At 31.4% G+C, this 15,546-nt stretch overlaps 1 protein-coding gene across 6 annotated transcripts in view; it reads left to right on the forward strand.

Moving 5' to 3' along the window:
• The window catches only part of LOC108973982 (cytohesin-1), a 79,112-nt gene extending 72,454 nt beyond the window's left edge, over positions 1-6,658 (forward strand). For 5 of the 6 annotated variants that reach the window (XM_018941554.1, XM_018941552.1, XM_018941555.1 and 2 more), the window contains 6 exons: positions 1,298-1,396; positions 1,462-1,736; positions 4,469-4,674; positions 5,507-5,618; positions 5,685-5,786; positions 5,908-6,060. In XM_018941554.1, the coding sequence (XP_018797099.1) occupies positions 1,298-1,396; positions 1,462-1,736; positions 4,469-4,674; positions 5,507-5,618; positions 5,685-5,786; positions 5,908-6,060 (947 nt within the window). Of the gene's footprint in view, positions 1-1,297; positions 1,397-1,461; positions 1,737-4,468; positions 4,675-5,506; positions 5,619-5,684; positions 5,787-5,907 lie in introns of all 6 variants that reach the window. The other variant, XM_018941553.1, reaches the window with a different exon arrangement.
• Positions 6,659-15,546: the final 8,888 nt, after the last annotated feature.

A 15,546-nucleotide genomic window follows, 5' to 3' on the forward strand; every position in this document is an offset into this window, starting at 1 on the left:
TTAAATTTTTTTTTAATGTTTTTTTTTAATTTTTGTTTTTTTGTTTTTTAATTGTTTTTATAGTCTTTGGTTGTTGTATTGCATTTGTCAAATAATATCCGGTGAATGGAGAACTATCTATATTGACATAGGCACACCTATTCTCTAGTTGTTGTTATCTTTATCAATTTTTTTATTTGTTTTCAACTTTTTTCATGATTGTCAAACCGAATGTTTTTTAAGGTTATATTTTTGTCTGATCAATCTGAGTGGTTGGTCTTAAACCAAAAATGTTCTTTTTTAAGGTTATTTTAATATTTTCAGGCTGTTCTGGGTGGATTTTTTAATAATAAAATATTTTTATTGATAAATTTTCAAATCCATAATATGATTTTTTTAGTTTGTGGACAATATCAGAATCATATCAGGTTATTTTGAATTATTGGATATTTTTATTAATACATGCTCAAAATGTATATTTTTATTATATATTTTTTTATAACCAGAACAGTGTACTTTAAATTTGCCACGCAGGTTTTAATACCCCAGTCATACATACATATATATTCAAATAGCCAAAGTCACAAACTGAGTTGATTTGGTAATATTCGTCTCTGGGTCTTTATATACGCGAACTACTCTCTCAGTTTTCAAGATATCGATCCTAATTTTTGCACACGTCCTCTTCTCCCCAAGAAACTTCTCATTTGTCGAAGCCATGAATTTAGAACCACTATAGTTATACAAATTGAACGATCGAAATCAAGTGCTTGTATATGCTCCATTCACCTACCAAATTGTTGAAATCGGACCACTATAGCATAAAGCTGTCATACCAACCTATCGATAAAAATTAAATCTTTATATGGAAAACTTTTTTTATTTTTCAACATATCTTTACGAAACTTGGCATGATTTATTTTTGAATCCAACAACATAATCTCCCGAAGAAATTGTTCAAATCGGACAACTATAGCATGTAGCTGTCATACAAATTGAACGATCGAAATCAATTGCTTGTATTTACCAAGATATCTTCACGAAATTTGGTTTGCCAACGCTACAATCGTCGAAAGTACTGTTTATATAGGACCCCGAAATTATTATTATTATTTTTTTCTTTGAGGTTATGTTATTACCTGTTTAGTATAGAACGTTGCTTTTTGGACTGGACTTGTTTGAGGATAACGTCGATCGTGATTATGAGATCGAATTACTTCTTAGACTCAGGCAATATTTTAATTTTTATATTTTTTAAATTTTAATATTTTTGATTTGAAAATTGAAATAATTTACTTAATTATTTTTTACTCTGCAGGTATTGAATACTTAGTGGAAAATCGCCTGCTTCGACACGACCCCCAAGATGTTGCGCATTTCCTCTACAAAGGCGAAGGTCTCAATAAAACAGCAATCGGTGAGTTAACAAAAAATATACAATTTTCGATTAAACAAAATAACTCAATATTTACTGCCCAACAGGTGACTACTTAGGCGAAAAGAACGACTTCAATGAGGACGTGCTGAAAGCATTCGTAGCACTGCACGACTTTACGAATCTAATATTGGTGCAAGCTTTAAGACAATTCCTGTGGTCATTTCGGCTTCCGGGTGAGGCGCAGAAAATCGACCGTATGATGGAATGTTTCGCGCAACGCTATTGCCAACTAAATCCGGATATATTCACAAATACCGATACGTGTTACGTGCTAAGTTTCGCCATTATTATGCTCAATACATCACTGCACAACCCATCGGTAAGTGAAGTCTATAGTGGAGAGGTGGTGGAGAAGGCGTATAAGTATAATAGCGCCGTTTAAGTGTGCTGCCTGCGACTGCATGCACAAATTATACGCTGCGAACGGAAATCAATTAAACGAATTAGCAAAAAACGAACAGTAATGAAAAGAGCGAAACAAAAAGTGATGCTGCAAAATTTGCAGTACTTAACAGCTCAATGATTTTATGCTTTTCTGCTATTGTGCACGCTTCCGATCACATACTGTGCGTGCCGAAGTAGTTAATTAGTTTTTTTTTTTTCATTTTACGTTTTTTTATTTTTTATTTTATTTATTCTTAGTATTTTTTTTTTATTTCTTAGTATTTTTTTTTTATTTTATTTTTTCTTAGTATTTTATTTTTTTTATTTTATTTTTTTTATTTTATTTTATATTTTTTTTATACCCTGATCAGAGTTTATTAAGTTTCTCACACTCAGAACTCGTCTGTCTGTATATACACGAGAGAGTCCCTCAGTTTTTGAGATATCAGTCTATAATTTTCGACACGCCGATATCAGACCACTATAGCATATAGCGTCATATAAACTGACCGTTCAAAATCTAATCCTTGGATGGAAAACTTTTTTATTCAACAAGCTATCGTCACAAAATTTGGCATGGTTTATTGTTTAAAGCAATACTATAATCTCAAAATAAATTGCTTAGATCGAACCACTATAGCATATTGCTACCATACAAACCGAAAGATCAAAATCATGTGCTTGCAGAGAACTTTTCAATTTGTAAAGGGTATTTTAGCTGCAGTGCAACTGAAATTAATGTTTTTATTTTTATTGTATTTTTTTTTTTATATTTATATACTATTCATATGTTTTATTTGGTTTCTATTATTTATAGCTCAGGGTTTATCGGAAGTTGGTCGCGCACCCCAAGCTGTCTAAACAATTTGTCAAATTTTTCGCTTAATTCAAAAGGCTCTTTTTTGTTGTTGCTATCTGCAGCATGCTATGAATATTCATTGCATTTGGCATGCACGCTAATAGCAGGTGGCCGCCACTGTCAGCCTGTTGCAACTGCTGATGCAACTTATATATTTCTTTACAAAGTCGGTAACATCCGCCCCAGTTAGCTTGCTGCTCTTGATCATCACTATTTTTTTTTTTTTTTGGCTTGTCTTTCCTTTATTGTTTGGCATAATTTAGTGCGAAACCGGCATTTACACTACACGACGCCACCATTAACCGCCCACCAACACCTCACCCTGCAATTGGCTCATTTGTTTCCATTAAAACAGCATGTAAACGGCTCTAATTGTTTGCGGCTTGTTGTTGTTGTTGTTATTGTTTGCCTGAATGATCTCATTTGTTTTGAGTAATTGCTTAATTCTAAAAATAGGTCAAGTATAATTTGAAATGTATTTTACACATTTTATATTTGCCTTACTCAAATACTTATATACACTACATATGTATATTTGGTTGTGTGTTTCTGCTTGTTAAGCTTTCGTAACTGTTACGACTTAGATTTCAGAATCATGCAAACGCTCTCGCTTAATTTGAGTACTAAATCTAATAAGTAGATGCATGAATTCGCAACTACGTGGCGACTTGTCACTAGAAGAGGGCAATGACCCCAATACTAGCGCTTATAAATCTAGAATACAATTTTTTTCATTTGAGCAAAATTAATGCACAATTAGTATAAATACCAAACAGACTGAAAATTTCATGAATATTTTTTTTTTAAATATATATTTTTTTAAATTTCTAATTTATTATTCACTTTGGCAGCAAGCGATATTATGTTTTCGATGAAATTTCCTATGCTGTTCTTGTGATGGCTATACGAAACTTGGCACACGTCCTTTTCTTCCGAAGTAGCTGTTCATTTGTCGGAACCGCATATTTTGGAACACTATAATACAGAGCTGCCATACAAAATGGTCGATCAAAATTAAATTCTTGTATAGAAAACTTTTTTATTTGTGGAGATATTTTCATGAAATTTGACATCAAAAAATTTCGGAGACAATGCTATGATTGCTGACGAAATTGTTCAGATTGGACCACTATAGCTTATAGCTGATCGATTAAAATAAAGTTCTGGTATAGAAAGCTTGTTTATTTGAAAAGATATTTGCTTGAAATTTGGCATAGAAGATTTTTGAAGACAATGCTATAATTTCCGAAGAAATTTTTTAGATTAGACCACGAAAACATTTAGATGACAGCTATACAAACAGATCAATAAAAATCAAGGTATAGAAAACCTTTTTTTTTATTTGACAAAAAATCTCCGAAAATTCGAGATATATTATTAATAAAGATTAAACTCTACAATCTCCAAAAAATATCTTCAGATCGTGCCACTATATCATATAGCTGCCATACAAATTGGGCGACCAAGTTAAATTCTTGTATGAACAACTATTTTATTTGACGAATTTTGACAAGAATTCTTGTTCAATCTTTCTTCGGTACAATTTCTGTACATTTTGTTCAAATCAGTCGATTATAGCATATAGCTGACAAGCAAACTTATTCAGTTGGATATTAAGTTTTTTACATAAACAACTTCGGTGCAGGCGAAGGCAAAGGTTTTTGTGTTTTTTTTTTTTTTAATATTTTTTTTATTTTTTTTATTAATATTTTTTTATTTATTTTTTAATATATTTTTTTTTAAATTTGTTTTTGCTTTTAATATATCATATTTATTTCACAATACTAATTTTCATCCTTCATTTCTAGGTTAAGGACAAGCCCACCGTTGAGCATTTCATTTCAATGAATCGCGGCATTAACAACGGCGGCGATCTACCCCGCGGCCTACTAGAATCCCTTTACGAATCAATACGAACGGAACCATTTAAAATACCACAAGATGATGGTAATGATTTGATGCATACATTCTTCAATCCAGACAAGGAGGGCTGGCTGTGGAAGCAGGGTGGACGGTAAGTCAACAATTGCCATTAAATTTTATTATTATTATAATTTTTTTATTATTTATAAATAGTCTACGAAATCATATATACAAATATACAAAATAATCATAGCAGTTGTACATAACCGATTTTAAGCTACTTCTAGTTAAGTTACATAGTTATATGGCTTATTTTGCACATTTCGAATATCAAGTATTCATCCAAAAATATTATTTCATACATAACCTGAAAGTTTATTTTGTCCAAAGCAATTAATTCATACTTAACTTAATAGTATAGTTTCGAGATTTTGAATTTTTGTACGTATACCATATCGAAATCATAAAAATCAAGAGTATATCTATAATAGCGCTTAAGCGGAAAAAAATTATGTTGAAATTTCTGCCAAAACATTCGGGAAGCACCCTAATATATCAAATTTTAATATTTTTCGGGTTTGAACTATTTGGTATTATAAATATTATTGTAGTAACATAAAATATCCCCCTAACCATTTCGATGAGTTTACAAATGCTCTAGGGTCCTGTGAACTTACTAACACCGATCGCCCTTCGGCGTCCGCCATGATGCAGGGATTAGTACTACTTACAGATAAAATAGTGGTTGGCTGTGCCAACTGTTGTTGTTATAGTTTCAGAATTCTACCAAGTTCACAGTCCTTGGACGGATAAAAAATCCGGGTCCGTTCCGGTAGACCTAACGGCAACCAATTCGTTCGTAAGGTTCACTCTCTGACCTTACTTTATATAAAATCTCAAAATTCGAATAAAAGTTTCTCTAGCACATAAGAATTATGCGTACTAAACCCACACAGCTGATTTTTTAACTCTTGTTGTTGCAGTTATAAATCGTGGAAGCGACGCTGGTTCATATTGAACGACAATTGTCTGTACTACTTCGAGTACACAACGGATAAAGAACCCAGAGGCATCATACCACTGGAAAATATATCGGTGAGTAATGAAGAATGATATTTCACTTATTTACTGTTACATTTACATTCTTTTTATATTCGTCAGGTTCGCGAAATACACGATCGCAGCAAACCCCATTGTTTTGAACTGTTCGCGACCGGTGGCGCTGATATTATTAAAGCTTGTAAGACTGACTCCGAGGGAAAGGTGAGTGGCATAGATTATATTATTTATATATACTCCTAGCTTATGTGTTTTTGTCTTATATATATATATTTATTGTATATATTTACTGGTTATTCAGGCATATATGTATTTACACTTGCAGGTTGTGGAAGGCAAACATACGGTATACCGCATGTCGGCGGCAACGGAAGAGGATCAACTAGAATGGATCAAACGTTTAACACAGTCGATTAGTCATAATCCCTTCTACGATATATTAGTACAAAGAAAAAAGAAGGCGCTTAGCAAAAGTTAGTATCCGACGGCGAACAAACAAGCAATGTTGACAATCCAAATGATGGATCTCAGTGCGCCTCGCCACCGCAAGAGCGAGGAAGAGAAACAGTATCGTCGCTGTTGTCAACGTCAACGCCGACAACACAAGCGCCGTCGTCGTGTACGCGACATGCGCCGCCATACAAACAGCTGCAATGTAAGGTAGAAAATTTGCGTGTGACACGCTGCGGCTGCAATGAATTTAAGGCATATTAGAGAAAAGACTGTGCTTGTGTTTGCGGCATGAAGCCAAAAGCACTCTTGTTTATGTAATGTCGTCTATTGCTGTTGTGGAGCGGCAGCGCTGCGCATGCGCATACACACCAGGCAGTGTCTCAGCATAACTTGGGGGGGAAAATAGTCGTGTAAAGCAAAGGCTGTTGTGACGCGTGTTTTTTTTCAACTTCTAACCTAAAATACTGTGCTATATACAGTTATATAATATGTTTGTATGTCATTCGGGAAACCAGCTGTAACGTGTAATATTCAAAGTAAGAAAGTATGTGAACGTTGTAATTTGTAATTATTAGTCTACAAATAGTTTATTGAGCTTGTCGATCATATGTTCGTTTTTCTAATGTCCTATGAATATTGAATTGTAACTACTTGATCGCGCACAAAACGCAGTTGTCTTTATTGTTGTGATATAATTTATAATTTATGCTTAAAATTTGTATTGTAATGTTTTTGTTTTTTTTTTTGTTAAAGCCATTATGGGGTGTAGAAAACAAAAACGATATAATTTCTAATTAGTAACATTTAATATTAATGTCAAGCAAACTACTTATATATATATGGGAAAAGTATCCAAAAACTGCTTATTAATGCTATATATATTATATTAGGATGTCAGTTGTTAGCCAAATTGATTTTTTTTTGTTTGTAATGATAGCTGAAGTTTCAGTTTTTCTCATAAAAAGAAAGGGTACAATATAAAAAAGCGATTTCATTTCAATTTAAAGCATGATTAAATTATTTTTCGTGTGACTTTTTGATAATTTGCTTTAAAAAAGTTAAGCTACAACTATAAAAAGTGTTCTTAGAATTAAAAATATATATATATTTTTTTTTATTTAAACGGTCTCAAAATTATATTTCATGTGATGACTTGACATTTTGCTTTAAAAAAGTAGAGCTAAAACTATGAAAGAGTGTTATTCTAGTAAAAAAATGCCTGCTCTACAAAAAAGCTCTAAATCATTTTTTTCATAAACCCACTCATTTCTAAGTAATGGGCTCTCAAAGCAATACACTGAGCATTCATACAAGTGATTTATGTATTATTTGTTACTCATACGACATGGTGCACTGTATGCATAAAATGTACTAGCATAACTTTAACTGCGCATAACTTTTAATGCAATGCTTTTATGAGAAAAATTATTAAGAATTTGTTTGTAGCGCAGAAAATTTAAAATTGGAATAACACTACTTTGAAGTTGTGGGTTTCATTTGCACGGAAATAAATTTAATACTGCAAAAGATCAAAAAATCTCATGTCAAATGTACGGAAAAAATTATGTAGAGATAAAGCGCTTGTTTACGGATGGATCCTTATTTCTTGGGCAAAAGCTGTAACTTCAGCGTACGGTCGCAAAAAATTAAACAATTTGTAAAATAACGAACACCCTTTATATATACACAGAGCAACATATCGTGCGAAAGCTGGACTTTAACAGCTATCTAATGCGTAATTAAGTTAATTTTTATGTATGTAAATCAAAGAATTGTAATTAATTGTATAGTAAATAAGGTTTTGTTAAACACACACGCAGACACGCATGTATGCATGTTTTGTAAAAACAACAAACCGAATAAAAGTAATGCTCAGCAATAAATCTAGTTAGATATATACACGCATACCACACTATAGGTTGTGTATGTGTTTGTATATACATATAAAGAAAATTTCCTTAAAAGTGCTCGAATAGTCTACCTTATAACTAAACAGATGTATGTATTGTAAGTATAAGAAAAAGTAAAAAAAAAAAAAAATTTAAATAGAAATGAGAGAAGAAAAAAAAACTTCACAGAAAAAAAATAAGAGGAGAAACAAAACCTAAAAAAAATGCAGAAAAGGAAAACACAAGCAAAGAAAGCAGAAAAAAATTAGAAAAGGAAACGAAAAAAAAGCAAAGGAAAGTAAAGTAAACGATAAAAGAAACAAGAAAATACAACAAAACAAGAAAAGAAAGAAAACAAAAATAATACAAGTAAAGCCAACAAAAAGCAAAACACGTCAACCAGTCAAAGCAAGTTCTTCCAAACATTGATATTAAAACGCGTAAACTAAATGCTACTTATGTGAGTAAGCAGTTAGTCATAGTTGCAGCGGTGTATGCTACAATTTTGTAAATGAACTGCGTTGCTATTTGTTTTAGACGCATATTAGAAAACAATTTGCGCATGCGCATGCAATTTTCAGTGCTGCCGAGCGCGGAGAGCGAATTTATTTGTCACGCAAATCAAAGTTTAGTATAAAGAGACGCTTAATTTTTGCTAAATACAGATATAACTCACGCTTGCTTTTATGTTTGCAAAGTATTTAAATTTTAAAAATTAAAAAAAAAATGTAAATATTGAAATTTCCAAAAAAAAAAACAATCAAACGTTGAAATTTCTAAAAGAATTTATGCATTGAAATTTCCAAAAAAATTTAATATTGAAAATTCGAAAAAAATTAATTTTGAAATTTGAAATTTGAAAACAAAATTTAAATACTGAAATTTCATAACAGAAAAAATGCTGCGAAAATATTATGCACAGCATTTTGTTAAGCATGCGAAAAATAAATCTAAAAATTATAAATTTTTGTTTGGAATAATTCGACTACTTGTTGCGTAACGTCTATTTTTGTGCTCCAGCTTTGATATGCTTTATCAGAACAATAACAATAATTTTTTTTCGGTAACTGAGGAGGGATATAATAATAATTTTTTCCGCTATCTAATAAAGTGTGATAGTTGCAAGTACATATTTTTTTACTGGATACAATTTTTTGTTGGATAAACTATAATAATTGTTAAAACATACTATTACATTTAAAAAAATGCTACTACAATAGTTGCATTTGTTATGGTTCTGAAAACATGCTTTTTCGAAAAAAAAAAATGCAGAATAATAACGGGTTTTTCCGTAACTGGGAATCATTTATTAATGTTGGAGCGAGATGGAGCATAAAAATCACTTTTTTTTGTCAGCTAGCATATGATTTATCTTCAGCAATAATTTTTTTCAGAGCATAATGCAAGTAAAAATGTTTTTGAAATGGCAAATAAAAATTAAAAATCTTTACTAAAGGTCTATTTTCGTATTTTCGTTTATATGAGATTTAATCAGGGTTGCAAATAATGCACGTATAAACTATATAAACATAAAATTGTTTCAAAATTTAAATTATATACATATATTTTTTTAACTTTGTAATTTTGAAAATCTTATTTAAAAATAATTTTCTAATTTCTAATCCCGAATGTCGAATTGAAAAGTAAAAAATGTTAATACCAAAATCGATTTAAAATTTGAAAATTAAATTTTTGATGCCAACATTTTGTATTGAAAATTGAAAATCTTAATTAAAAATAATTTTAAAATTTCTAATCCCGAACACTGATTTGATGTGTTTAATGTTTTGTTTGTAATTTTAAAATTTCTAACTTGTAATTTTAAAATTCCTAACTCAATATAGAATTGAAAAAAAAATTGTTTTTCCAAATTTGACATAAAAAATTTAAAATTACATTTTTGGCTCCAACATAATGTGTCAAATCTGAAAAATATAATTGTAATCTTGAAAATTTTATTTAAAAATAATTTCCAAAATTTGTAATACCGAATACCGAATTGAAAAAAACTTTTAAATTGAAAATAAAATTTTTGGTTCCAATATCTTGTAATGAATATTGAAAATATAATTTTTAATAAAAAACTTAGTTTAAAAAAATGAAAATCTAATACTGGATCCAAAGTGGGTTAGTTAAAAAATTGCAACCCTGATGGTAATTATATTGTTTCTCTGCATTAACAACAAATGTAAATAAAAAGTTGATAAAAGAAATTTTACGTTATTTAAAAATTATTATTTTTTTTAAGTTATACCTGTGCAAAAAAATAAAATAAAATTTAGATTATTTAAAAATTCTTATTTTTTCAGGTTATTTAAAAATTATTTTTCTTCTTTGCATATTTTCTTTTGTGATAATTTTTAAATAACCTAAAAAATTATTTATACAAAATTTTACTTTGAAACCCGTTAGAATTACTCATAATTATCATTAAAAACAATATATTAAAACAAATTTCATATAAACAACAACAAATTGTTAGTATTTGCATTTTCACGCCAACAAAAAAGTAAAATTTTGTTGCAACATCGTCCAAAACTGAAGTGAAATAGTCTTATATAAGAAACCGCCCACTTAACAACAAACACAACATCACAACGAATGAATATACAACTAAATTTTCTAAAAAAAATAACAAAAATTTGCTTCAATGTATTTTGGCTTAAGCTTGATTTGCCTGTAAAGCGTATGTCTATATAAATACATATATATATATGTGTGTAAATATAATTATTATATACCACATTTCAACGATTGCAATATTATTTTATATAAATTAGTTTAGTTAGCGTATGCTTGTAATATTTTTTCTATTTTGTCTTCAACAGCGCTTGCTGCCTTTGAAGCGTTTTTTTTTTTTTTTTTTTTTTTTTTTTTTTTTTTTTTTTTTTTTTTTTTTTTTTTTTTTTGTTTTCAACTACTTACTTATTTCCTTAAAAATGTATTATTTCCTTAAAAAGGTGTGCGTTATATGTGCATATGTATGTACGTAACTCTTATACATAATATACATATATTGTATTCGTATTATGTGCATACACACACATACATACTTACGCAAATATTAAGGCAAACGTATTTGTATTATACACCATAAATAGAATTTGTATGTAGCGTATTATATAGTGTAGTGGTTAGCAGATAGTGAGTATTCGTTTTGTATCAGCTTTTGTCGTGAATTGTATTATATACTATAATTAATATATATAAAGAAAATATACAAATCAAATATGTAATATATAGAAGAAAAATAATTTAAAAAATATGATAAATATATAAATATAAAGAATAATAAAAAAATGCATTTCAAATGGAAATTGTAATTGAATACTATTGTGTTTTATTTTAAAATAATAAAAAAATACTATTTTATGCGTTTAAGATGTGTAACTTTAATATTAATTATATAATACTACCCGTTAGGATGGTGAGGGTTATCAGTGGTGTCGTTGAGGTCATCTAACAGAAGGCCCAGGAAACGTGCTGTTTCGACGGGGTCGGCCCAAAGGGTGAAGGGTGTTAGATGGGTGGGGTTTGATTGGGAATGCAAAGAGGTGGTTAGTGTCATGCGGAGACTCGTTGCATGCAGGACATACATTAGGCATGTCAGGGTCTATTCTGGATAGGTAGGAGTTTAACCTGCTACAATATCCAGAACGAACGTGTCACTCGCGTTTCTCGCGGCAACTCGAGCTCTTCGTCTGCTATGGGCTATGGGCTATGGGTGGTGGTTTGACTCCAAGTACGCCATTCACGGGAAGGGAGTCGGTGAAGGTGTTGATGGCTCCATTGTGAATGGCGGTCAGTGCCTGTCGAATTTAATATGACTATCACCGATATCAGTGCCAAATGTCACATCAAAATAATCAATAACATTTAGTAAACTTATCTTGTCTTTCTGAAGTACATAAATTGCATTCGGCAATGAGTGAAATTATTCAACAAAGAAGTTCCATTACATTTTGTGTACGAAATCTAATTTCTGGGCCAAAAAGTTCAGAATGTTGGAAAAAGCCTGTGCTGTGTGATAATTCTTTGTCGCGATCAAGTGTTTTTGGTTGGTACAAATTATTCAAAGAGGGACGAGAACGCGTTGACGACAAAACACATCCAGAACGGTCATCAAGATCAACTGATGATCAACAGGTCAATAAAATAAAGGTAATGGTGCTTGAGAATCAATAATTAAAAGTCAGAGATCTTAGTGACATCGTTGGAATATCGGAAGGGTCAGTAAAAACCATTTTGAAAGATCATTGCGCCACAGAAAAATGAAACCACGATTCGTTCAAAAACCAGGTCAAAAATCAATATTATGTTGACAGTTTTCTTCGATTATCGAGGTGTGGTGCACTCCGAACTCCTTCTGAACAAAGTCCTACAATTTTTTGTTGTTATAGTAAAAGTACACGTTGATTGTAAATAAAACACAAAATTATTTAATTATTCATCAATATTTACTTTGTCACCTTCAAAGTAATCACCATCAGATGTAATACACTTATACCAACGATTTTTCGAGTCCTCGAAACACTTTTCATAAGCACTTTTTAGAATGGCCCTCAATTCATTTGTTTTATTGTTTCGATCGACTGGTAGCGGCTTCCACGGAGCGGTAGTTTCAGTTTGAAATACAAGAAAAAATCGTTCGAAGCCAAATCTGGTGAGTACGGTGGTTGAGCGATGGTATTCAATGTGTCTTGAATTGTTATTCCACAATTCCGACCGTTTTCGACGAATGTTCTCACGCAAACCCCTTCAATACGGCCCAATAGATCTTCTTATTGACCCTCTGACTTTCGGAGGGAATTCGTAATAAATATAACAAACGACAAATATCGAAAAAATAATGAGCATCACCTTGACTTTTGAACGGCTTTGGTGTGTTTTTTTAGTTTCGGCTAGTTTTTTTTATCCGTTCCAATTATTGTTGTCTTGTTTGCATGTCAAACTCGTAAACCCATATCCTATCGGTAATTATAATGCTCTACATGAATGTGGGATCGAAATGTCCAAATCAAGCACGTCGATCAAGCATGTCCAAAGAGACCTATTTATTACTGCTTTTGAGACAAATTAGCTTTATCGGGAAGAGTGGATTAAGACCTCATTTCATACCCAAAATATTCACCAAAATCTCCCCATCTCCCTACTTCTTTCCTCACGATTTTCAGGCACCATATCTGTCACATTTCCAGAACGAGGCATGTCTTCAACGATTTATTCGACCATCTCTGAAGGTTTTGCACTATTCGTAAAGCTAGATCGCCGTAAAATTTTTCCAACGTTCGCATTACCCGGATATAAATCAGTTCAATTACAGAAAGAGCTCAGCAGTAAACAGCCATCTCACCGATCTTTTTCGCTTCTTCTTAGCAAAGAGTGTGACACTCTGCTCCAATAAAACACCAGCGACAATATTCGAGAACCGAATGCCGGGACAGAAACTGTAAGATTATCGGTGTTACATTTGATAGACGTTGCTTCTCCGCAAGAAAATCCTCAAATCGCTAGTCGCGACATCGAAGAATATACCGACCAGACTATACCTAAAAAAAAAAAAAATAATAAACTTGATTCATTGATGCCATTCACAGTAGAGCCAATAACACCTTCACCAACTGCCACACAGGAAATGATCTACTTGGAGTTAAACCCCCACCCAGAGTTGACCAAAGCTGGAGTCGCCTTATAAATCTGGAGTAACTCTGGCGCAACGTGATTCTAGATATTGTAGCAGGAACACCTCCAGATCTCTACATACCGAATATAAAGTAAGTGACAAAACTGTAATATATGCAATTTGAGTTCGCTTGTTCGCTTTTCATCAATTTACATCAGTCTGGAAATGTGTTTTATGGTAAATTTCTAAGCGTTGCATTGCGTTGTGGAAACTTAAAAAGTTATTAGAGAATTCTATGGAGTCAATGTCGGAGATAGAGCAGTACGAAAATATGTATATCGAGCTCAAGTCTAGAACGATGGTAAAAAAACCGATCTTAAATGATAACATTTCACAATCGATGGTTAGAACAAAGTTACTTGGTCCGATAAAACCAAAATTAATCGAATAAGATCAAGTGGGCCCTCATTCACACGGCCTAAGAAACAGGTTGGTGTACAGCATATGCCAACAATGAAATTTGCAGGTGAATTACTGATGGCTGCTGGTTGTTTTCGTGGAACTGAGCTGGGTGTCATTCGACCGATCGATGGTATAATGCGTGTCATAGCTTAAATTGATAGTTATATTCGAACTGAAACGTTGGCGAGAAGATATTTGCGGGGAGGGTAACGATCTGAAACATACCGCAAAAATTGTCAAATCGTGTTTTGGGATCAAACTTCTCGACTATCCCCCAAATCCTCATATTTTAAGACCATTAATTTAGCTGTTAGCCCACTATCTGATGCCTGAAATTGAAGCTCGTGATCTCGGCGACATTTTGTTTCAACAAGATGGCGCCACTTCCAACACATCACATCAATCAATGGATTTATTGAGAAAACGTTGAATGGACAAAAGTATTCACACTTACATCTTTTCAAGGTTGAGTATTTATAATGAATTGTTTACAGTTATTGGTTTCAGTAGCAAATAGTCTTTTGAAAGTATTTATAATTTTCCATATGCATTGTGTCTAGTAAATTTTCGAAAAGTCAAGAAGAATACTGTCATTTTCGTGAACTGTTTGGTCCTTTACTAATCATCATGCAATGAGTCACGGCTGACTATAACCAACCCAGAGTTTTGTACTCATTTGAAGCTTATTCCAAAATAAATGCTAATTACCTCCATACTTGCCATAATTCATCTCGTTTGATTGAAAAGACTATTTATATATTTTTAGTTATGTTTTTTTTTGTTTTTTTTTTAATATAATATTCTCTATATTTGTTTTCAGTAATGTTTCTTTGTTACTTTTAAGTTTCTATAATAATATTATATAATTAAGAATTTATCATTTCATCTAAATATTTCAGTTAATAATACAATATAATAATAATTAATTCATTAATTAGTCAATTCAGTAATAATACTTCGCCATTTGCTTTCCCACTGGGCAATATGCTGTTGCTGTTTCTGTTACTGTTTTCATATCAGTATCAGTTTCTGTTTCAACTTCTGTTTCTGTTTTGTTGTTATGACTTAAATTTTTGTTTTTATTTTTTGCTTCGTTTTTTTATTTATTTGCAATTTGCCATCTTTGCGATATTTTATTTATTAATTAATAATGGTTTTGCTTGCGTTTTCCTAATGCTTGAATGCGCTACTTTGAATTCATTTGCTTCGTTAGCTGCTTATGTATATATGTATATGTTTGTTTTTTACTTTTATTTTTAATTTTTGTTTTTCATAAATATGCATCTCACGCCCTTTGACCTTTGCGCATTTATTTATTTGTTTGATTTCTTCAAGTTGTAAATTGTTTCATTTAATTCATATATTTTTTGTGTAGTTTTGTGTGCTTTCAAGTGTGGCTGTATGTATTTCTGTTTATGCCTTCGAATTTAATTAATTCATTTCGAATTTAAAAACCATTTTCGTATTCTCTTCGACGCCAATACTCAAGTTTGTATGTAAGAAAATATGTGTGTATGTTTATATGCATATAAATATA

Source organism: Bactrocera latifrons, unplaced genomic scaffold (assembly GCF_001853355.1).
Source record: "Bactrocera latifrons isolate USDA-ARS-PBARC rearing strain unplaced genomic scaffold, ASM185335v1 scaffold_513, whole genome shotgun sequence".
NCBI lineage: Eukaryota > Metazoa > Arthropoda > Insecta > Diptera > Tephritidae > Bactrocera > Bactrocera latifrons.